Source organism: Rhinopithecus bieti, unplaced genomic scaffold (genome assembly GCF_001698545.2).
Source record: "Rhinopithecus bieti isolate Rb0 unplaced genomic scaffold, ASM169854v2 scaffold_4981, whole genome shotgun sequence".
In the NCBI taxonomy this organism is placed as follows: domain Eukaryota; kingdom Metazoa; phylum Chordata; class Mammalia; order Primates; family Cercopithecidae; genus Rhinopithecus; species Rhinopithecus bieti.
The window spans coordinates 262184-271795 of NW_016805130.1; the positions used below are offsets into that span (position 1 = coordinate 262184).

General features: G+C 34.1%; 1 protein-coding gene across 7 annotated transcripts in view; it reads left to right on the plus strand.

Moving 5' to 3' along the window:
* The window catches only part of SCEL (sciellin), a 111538-nt gene extending 102782 nt beyond the window's left edge, over positions 1–8756 (plus strand). For all 7 annotated transcript variants that reach the window (XM_017871210.1, XM_017871211.1, XM_017871216.1 and 4 more), the window contains 4 exons: positions 778–852; positions 4172–4280; positions 6186–6288; positions 7739–8756. In XM_017871210.1, the coding sequence (XP_017726699.1) occupies positions 778–852; positions 4172–4280; positions 6186–6288; positions 7739–7755 (304 nt within the window). In that variant the 3' untranslated portion in view covers positions 7756–8756. The remainder of the gene's footprint in view (positions 1–777; positions 853–4171; positions 4281–6185; positions 6289–7738) is intronic.
* Positions 8757–9612: the final 856 nt, after the last annotated feature.

Sequence of the window (9612 nt, forward strand, 5' to 3'; positions counted from 1 at the left end):
TTATGTAGCATTGTGGGATTATGGTTTTCATAAAGTAGATTTTAGTTCTGACGGCAGTCTCCTCCACGAAATTTGGAGAGAGAGGTTTCTCATTTAAAAATCCCAAGTGAGAGCCATGTGGTTATCACTCATTGTATGAAATAAAGAAACATATTGCTTCTATTCTTAGTATATGCCCAGATAGCATAAGTGCTTGGGAAGCAATTAAGGGAACCAGCTGGTTAGGACATTACAGATTTTATTCCTCTCCAGGAAAGAGTGGTGTTTAAAAGCTGGGACAATCTACATAATAGAAAAGAGAACACTTTTAAAAATCATACTTCTTTTGCTTTCATTCTAAATTATTCTTTTTTGGATATATTCAAGTAAAATAAAATTTTGGGTGCTTTTCTAAAAGTTCAAGAATCTCGGTTTCTCCCTGTGAATGTGTGCTTTGAGTATTTTCTTTATCTACATTACATTCTGTGTAGCTTTTTTTAGTAAACAGATGAGGTGCAAGTATAAATTTCATGAAAGATGAGGACTTCTTTTCCTGCTCACACTTGTTCCTGTATTCCTTACCCTACTCTCTATTTATTTTGATATATATGTCAATTTGGGGGTGACTTGTGTATCAATATTTCTACAGATTAAAAAAGGTGTCAGTACATCATCCTGGCTTGTAACACACACAAAGATAAAATATTATGAGGCTTCATGAGATGGTGTGAATGTGTTTTCTTATCTACATAAGGAAAATTGCCTGATTCTCACATGTCTATATATGTTTGTTCCTAGTAAATCACCCAAGGATGGATATCAGGAGAATATCTCCGGAAAATACATACAAACTGTTTATTCAACTTCTGATAGGTGAGTATGTCTTTATTTCCATACATAAAAAGTACACACACACACATGCATGCACACACATTTTTATATATATGTATGTATATAATATATGTGTGTATATATATATTTTTCATTCTGTCCTTTGTCCTTGGAGATGGTTCTGCTGATGTTTCTTGTCATGTATGTGCATGGACAGAAGTGCATCTCAATAACAACAACTTCTGCATCCAGGAATTTGTTTCTTGGCTTCCTGGCTGTTGCTGCTGTCTGATTTTGATGCATATTATCAAAAGACCTTTCTGTGCCTTACAGCTGCCTCTCAGGCCAGCCCCTGGTGATCCCCAGGAGGCCCCAGGGCTGCCACATTATTAGCGTTTAGGCTTCATTGCATCCATAGACTGCGCGCTCAACACCCGCTTCTTGTGCTTTTCTGCAACCTGCTTGGCTTACAAACAGCCGTGCACATATGCTGCTGTGACCCACTCTGGGCCCAAGCTCAGTTCCCAGGAGTGGAGTTACGATGAGTATTGATTGAGTGCTGGTGAACTGGCCCCATTCCAGGTTTTTGCTGTTAGTGATCCTCTTTTACCATTTAACGTTCAGTGGGGCACCTAGGTGACACTTACTAGATTATGGCTTGCAGATTTCCAGTGAAGTAAATGAAAATAAATAATTAGCATTTCAGCTCAAGCCCTGGAAACAAGCCATCATGCAAATGTCTGATGTTCCACTGATGGTGTTTCTTTATAGCAGGGGCTGGAGATATGACTCACTGAGGGTAGAGACATACTTTATTTTCTTATGTAGTCTCAGCTTCTAACACAGCGCTTGGTACCTAATGTGTACTTAGTACTTCTTTTTTTTTTGAAAACACGAACCTATGTTCCATTTTCTAAGGGAAACATGGGTGAACCAGACATCAAAATTATATCCCTTTCTTGTCACTTTTCCAATATTTTGCCCATTAGCAATGCTTTGCTGAGTGTCTTGCCTATAAGTCACACCTCTTTAAGTAGTAAATTCATTGACACCAGCATTAGAACTACAAATACCTGGATAACCAATTGAAAAAAAAAAAAACAGAGTTAGGTTTTCATAATGCTTCGAAAAGATCTTTGACTAACTGTATGATCTTAATTAAGATAATACCAACATCAATGCATTTCCTGAACTTGTATTTCTATTATTAACTTAAGGGAGGAAAACATTCTCCATAAAAGTACTGCTGTTAATAGAAAGACTTTAAACCCTATTCCTAAAGTGGCTTTGAAATTTTTCTTAGTCATCAGTGCAGAAGTCGATTCTCCATGAGACCAGTCAGTTCCACAACCTTTTGCTGTTGATAGTGTGTGAAATTGGCGATGTTCTTACAGTTCTTATTTAAGCAGGTCAATCCTGTTTAAAGTGGTTTCCCATGTAACAGGATAGAGTCCAACTTCTTTTGCACATTCTCCGTGGTCCTTCAGAACCTGCTCCTGCAGAATATTCGCTGATGCTGAATCCCACCAAACACCCTCCCAGAGTAGCACCTTTGTATGTTCTCTTCACTCTGCTTGGAATTCCTCTACCATCCCCTCATCCCTACCCCACCAAGCCCACCTTGAGAGCTCTTTCCTCTTCAAACAATGCATATAGCACTTTTTTCTGACAAGGCTTTCCTGACTTCACCCCAGGGGTTAGTGGTTCTCTTGACTCTGCTCTCCTCACTCTGTCCACTTACCTGTATTCCACTGTGATCATTATATCATGCATCTGGTTTCCCCAGTGGAAAGAGCATCTTGTCAGAGGAGACTGTCCCACCACTCTTTGTATTTGCAGCGCCTAGATCAGTGCCTACGGAATGCACGAAGGACATAGAGCACCTATTTTCTACTCTTAAAGTGCTTACAGTCTTAAATGGGAAATTTAAGTGTATGCATACATATGTGTGTGTGTTTATGGATAATCCATAGGAAAATATTTGCCAGGTAGCTGTAAGCAAGTGGGTACAGAACAAATAAAAGCAGAAAATATTCATTTATATACACGAGACTTAGAAAGATGTTACTAGAATGATTAAAAGTGTAAAGCTAGATAAAGTTTATCTGCTATAATGCCTTTCTCCTCCCACTTTCTTTTCCCTTCCGTTCTCTCTCCTCTTTGCTCCTACTTCTGGGCTTGGTAATAGATTAGCGGTTCCTGGGTATGACTAACTCATTTCAACACAATGAGCGCAACAGATCTTTGGATTCATTGTGTTAGGACCACGCTGCCTCCATTCACATCTTCACTCTTCCACTCACTGGTTTCATGATAGTGGCAAGTTACTTATCCTTTTGTGCCTCAGTTTCTTTTTTAATAAAATGATGATAAAAATAATAATATTGGCTTCTCAGGAATGTTGTGAAGAGTAAGTGAGTTTATGTAAGTAACGTGCAGAGAAAAGTGCACTTCACATATCATATAAAGCACTATTTAAATATTGACTGCTTAATTTCACTACCCCATTACATATCCTACTCTGGAAATGTCAGGCCTGCATGCTAATACCCTGAAACTGGTACACTCTGCAGGGTGCTATTTAAGACTGTCCTAAGACCTTACAAAAGGAAAAGGATCCTTTCTTAAGGTTCTGGTGTGACTTAAGGTATTTTGGATTCTGCTGATCATATCTGTAGATCATTTATCATTGAACATTATTTTAACAAATATTTAATATTTGTTATTTAATAAACAAAACTCTCTTTTCTTCCCCATAAAATTTGTGGTGGGGTTATATCTTGCTGGAGGGTATAAATTTTGTCACGATAGGGATCCTTATATCCTGAGTCTTACAGTGGCACCAAGAGGAGTATTTTTGTGACTCTGGCCCCTACAGTCCCAGGCACTACAGACTCATCATTTTGTGAGTTTATCTACATGCTCTTGAATGGATTTCTATTTTGGGTCTGTTGAATATTTTGAGAGTTAAAAATTAATCTGCAGCATATTTTTTCCATGTAATCTGTAACACGATATATGTAAATTAATAAATAAAAGCCCTCAACTACTTCTGAGGAGTACTTGAGATATTTCCTAATTAGGAAACTGAGCATCTTTGTCCCACCCAGATGTACTCTTGATTTCTGATGAATTAATAATTTTAGACTTTCTCTCATGTTAGTTATTTGATATCATTTTGAGATAACTAGAAGAGTCAATTCTATTACTAGAATAAGTAAACTCCAAACTTTCCTTGATTTTTGTGAAATTTTCTAAAGTATCATCAAAATTAACATACTGTTTCCATGTGAGTTTATAGGGAATATAGCTGTCTTTTATGTTATGGCAAATTTATTTTTAATTGCTTACATCTCTATAGGTCTGTCATTGAAAGAGATATGTGCACTTATTGCCGAAAACCCTTGGGTGTAGAAACTAAAATGATTTTAGATGAATTACAGATTTGCTGCCATTCTACTTGCTTTAAGGTAAGGATGTGTTTATTTCACTTAACTAAATAAAAAATTGCATAATGACTGGAATAAAAATATTAATTTAATGTAATAAATGAGATGAAGCAAAAGCTTTCAGAAGCACTATCAGTCACATTAATAGTACACTACTTAAATATTTCTGAGTTCTGCAGCCTAAACCTCAAAGGTTTGTAATTACTATCTTGGCTTTAGACTTACAGTTGATTACTGACACATTTATTCACTCTTACCCTAGAGATTTAAATCTGTGGGGAAAAAAAACACTTGTTCTTTTATAAAAGTTTTGCAACACTTTACTAAATTATGCATTACAGAAAATATGTGATGAAATCAAAACAAGAAAATAAATTGTTGAGAAGAAAGTTAGCAGTTTCTTACCTTATGAAATTAGGACCGATGGGTTTAACAATAGGTGAATGTCAGTCTGCGTTTGAGAGCATAATTAATTGTAATTAATTGTGGCTCAATAAATAATAATAAAGTTTTCATTAGTAGGCTAAAACTTCATAGTTTGTGCTTTCATAGGATGCTTCTTTGCATTCTTACCATAACATTGGGTGGATCAACATCATTGTTTTTGGTGTAACTGCATAAGCACTAAATGGGAATCTGAAGACCTGAGTTCTAGTTTTGCCTCTGCCTGTAACTGTGTCAGTGTGACTTTGGACAACCACCTAAATTACCTTGGCTTCAGTTTCCATAACTGTAAAATAAGGTGTTGACTAGACCAGTGGATCTCAATCCTAGCTGCATATTATAATCATCGGGGAGATGAGGAAAAAAATAGAATGATTGGGACCAGCCCCAGTTAAATCATGAATCTTAGAGGCGATTATTGGGCATTGGTATTTTTAAAAAGCTCTTTGATTAATCTAATGTACAGTCAGTTGGATAAACAATGGATCAAATATATGGTTTCTTTCTAGTGCAACATTCTACAGTTGATACAAATGATCAAATCCAGTCAAATAATGCAATACTTTGTCAATTGATTGCTTCTATTTCTATTACTTTCAAACAGTGACACATAGCAATCAGAAATGTAGTAACTCATTTTGAGCAAAACATTTCAATTTTAGGGCATAATGTACAGAATTCTATATAAAGATATAATCTGCAGGTTGTATAGTTATGAGAACAAAGTTTTTTTAGTTATGAAATATGTTCAATTAAACAAAACTTAGTTTATAGCTTTTATTTAAAATTACTATGCAGAAAATTTAAAGCAAGAATATTCTCCTGATCATTGCTTTTAGTAAATAGAAATATTTTCATTTATTACATTTTAGATCATTTATTTCTATTTTCAGTGTAATTTCAATAAAACATTACTGAGAATAAAAACAAACATCTTCACTCTCTTAGAAAAACACTGATTGTTCTATAGCTATAACAATAGAGAGCCACATGAACTGGTTTAGACAAACCCAATTAATCAATGACAGTTTACTTCAATGAGTTGGCTTCTGAAAGCCAACCCATCAGTGACAGCCTCATGCTTTGAAGTCAGCCAATCAGCAGTGGATAGGTCTGAAGCAGAGGTCAGCCCTTTCCTACCTCTAACCGGCACAACTCAAAATAAACTTTTTCCCAAACCCAGTCAGATGAGCAGTTTATTTCTCTCCATTAGGTTGTGCCTGGACAGCGTAACTAGCTCTCCTTTAAGTTAGCAAACAATAAATGTACCTTTGTGTGTTTGTTTGAGATACTGAATGGTCATCTTGTCCTTGGCATAAACAATTTTTGGACATTTATATCTACTCCACTGTGAGTGAAACAGAAAACTTCAGTGGTAGACATCCCTTAAAGGTGCCTCGATGGTGGAGAGATGATGTCTGTTCCTCTAATAATTTAGACTTCATTTATAATGGGAAGTTTATATATATATTTTTTCTTTAGTGTGAAATATGCAAGCGGCCTTTGGAAAATCTACAAGCGGGTGATAGTATTTGGATTTATAGACAGACAATACACTGTGAACCTTGCTACTCTAAAATTATGGGTAAGTGTTATACTCTGTAAGCATTTAACACTTTTGTTAACCTTAATGAGCATTTGGTATCATTTAAAATGATGTATTTTAAATAAAGTAAAACATTTTATTAATTATATTTAGTTAATAATTCAGCTGCAGATATTTATACTATGGTAGTATTTTGTTTAATGGTGTGAAGTCAATCAACTTTTATATTGTCTTCTGGTATCAGATTAGATACAGATACAACTAAACCAAAAGGTCGTTCATTTTAGAAAATTTTCCATTTTTTCCAAACATAAAAAGATATTCTCTACTCACATAATTGTTTAAATTGAAGTCCATATTCGTAAATGACATTTTATGCTTGCACTTGAATATTGTATAATTTTAACTAAATTTGGTTATTGCCTTAAATGCTTTTGAATATTACTTTTAAATTGAAAATTTAGTTAATTCTGTGTAATTCTACAAAATATAGCATTTAAGTTTTTTATCCATCTAAGATCAATGTTACTATAATTTGCACTCTTAATTAGCATATGCAATGTGAGAAAAGGATATTGAGGACCTGTGTTTTTAACTAACATTTTTTATAAGCTACATATGAAAGGTTTAAAAGCTAATTTAAGAGATGTGCACATTGTACCGTAAATTAGCAAAATTAAGTCCTGTGAAACTTGACTGGTTTTTAAAAGCTACTGTCCACATTTTACTTTTAGATTCAGTAGTAAGTAGATAAAATAACCAAAATGATATTGAGAAGATGGTCAACAGTACTGTGTGAAAGGCACTTTTTCCTGCTGTCTTATTGGTATGATGAATGAAAGAGGAACACTTGGGACCCCTACGTGGGATCCAAAGTATGGAATTTAATGACAAATGTGTGATATTAATGAGCTACTGGGAGACTGCATCTAGAAAATGCTCTGAAAAAATATCAGAAACCCACATTCCATCAGGCTGCAGAATCAATTACAAGAACATACCTAATTATATTCATACTTTGCCTTCCATATTCTGCTTCCCCCAGAGAGTTCTCATATTCACTTTTCTTCCTGAGTTAGTAATCTTAAGATGATCTAATGTTATATCATGGATCTTGATGTGCATGGTGGTAGCTCTAAAATTTTTATTCTCCCAGAGTTCATGATGTGGCTTAGCGGGTGTGATTACCAAAAGACTCAGAAGTTTTTGTGTCTTCCCCCCTATATGTACTCCATAGGCATTGCATGTTTTATAGTACCTATAAGTTGTGAGGAGATGACTCTCAGACATCTCATAAATATGCACACCAGGCATCTGGTACATCATATACACAGTATGACCAAAAGCCATAGTGATTATTTCAGAAGTGGAAGGAAAAGTGGAATCCTTAATCTACCACTACCCTTTGGGTGAATAATTGTCTGTAAATTTTTAGTGATGAGCTTGTTTTTGTACTGAATTTGCATATCTTTTTTCTTTTAATTTTCAGCAAAGTGGATTCTATAACTCTGGCACAAGGAAATCAAGATGAAAAGCACTCATTAAGGAATTAAAAATTACAAGTTTTATCTTAATAATTTGTAATCTAGAAAAGCTTTCACATTGAAGATCAACTCTTGTACAAAATTAATAATTCTGTTATTGCATAAGTAATCTAATTGTCTTCAGTAAGGTCACACACATAAAAAGAGCCATCTGGTCTCTGGTTAGAGTTAGCAATAAAAAGTTCAAATGGTTCCAGATACCAATGTCAAAGGAATGATGCTTCTGATGGGCAGTGAGCATTACACTCCAGCCAGGTCCATCCCTGCTCCATATGTTGGCTGTGAGTGGTTTGCATTTAAACCAAGTTTCTCATTTCCTCACCTTTTATTCTCTAAGAATTCAGATTCATAGACATTGACATCCTGAAGAACTGTCAAGAAAGCAAAATATGTTTCCTTCATCTGCAAAAGAAATACTAACAACACTTTTCTTATACAGTTGGGCAGAAAGATGTTAACATAAAAAGTTTATAGACCTCAAAAATCACTAAACTTTCCAGATCTCTGTGCTATTATTTGTAACATAAGGGGCATTGGATAACATGATTTCTAAGGTTCCTTTTGCTTCCCAAATTCTCTGATTCTAAAGCAGGTTTTAGTTTGCTCTTGGAAACATGTATGCATATGTGTTTATTAAGCCTATTGAACTAGGTAGGACATATAAAAAATTTAGCTTTAGTGTCATTGTTTAATCACAGACATTGTGTTTGAAAACTGTGTTTTAAAAACAGAAACAGATTGATGGGTAACAGGTAAAATCATATGACATGTATAGTTTACATGTAATTATTTGTTAAATTTTCTTTGTATGCATTTCAAAATCTGGGTATACATATAATCTATTAGAAGTAATGGTTACGGACTAAAAAGATATGTTCTTTAACATGTTATATATACTCATATTACATAGCACCTATTTACAAAAGGCTTATAAAAATAAAATGAACTATCAGTTACATAGAATCTTTATGTGAAGTGTTTGTAAATATAATTCACTAACATTAATTTTGTCAATGATAGTGATCACAATCTATTATATTCTCTGTTGCGCTGTTTAACTTATTTTTAACTACTCAAGCTATAGATTTTATTTTTAAGAAACTTTTCTGAAGAAATTGAACATGTAATAATCATGTGAGGAACTAGTATTATTAACATTGGGAAATTGAACTTTTAAACCATTTTATGTGCATATACCAACTGTTTCTAGAAAAAAGATGTATGGAACATGGAAATGGGGGCAGAACTCTAGAGAAGTTTTAAGGCAGTTGTGGAAAACTGCTATAAACTAGGGAGATTAAAATATTATCATGTATTTTCCAAATGTTAATACATTCAAAGAATTATTCTCCTGTGTAATAATTTCATGCCTCTGTTCCTCTTAAAGCCTGGTTCACAAAGTGTTAAACACAAAATGCTTATCAAAATACAGCAATGTATAATTGTTGTCCAATGAAGAGGGAGCCAGGAAAAACAATTAATAATAATTTTATATTCATTAATTCATGCTTGATGAGAAGCAGTGGTAATTGAGCCACATGTTTTATTGTTCTTTTATTATATGCTATCAGAGTGATCAAAAGAAATAATTTTCTCAGAGTTGAAATTCACTGCAGAAAAGGATGGGTGAAATAGTATCCCTCCCTTTCATCTAAAGTATATTAACATCTCAATGCTTTTGTAGTAATTAAAATCATCTGAATATCATTTAAAAAGTAAAAAACCTAAAAGGAACACATTTCTCATTTTCTATAGCTGTTTAATGGGCCCTCTCTCCTATAATAATGTATTAAATCAAACCAAAAGCTGTTGTAAAAAT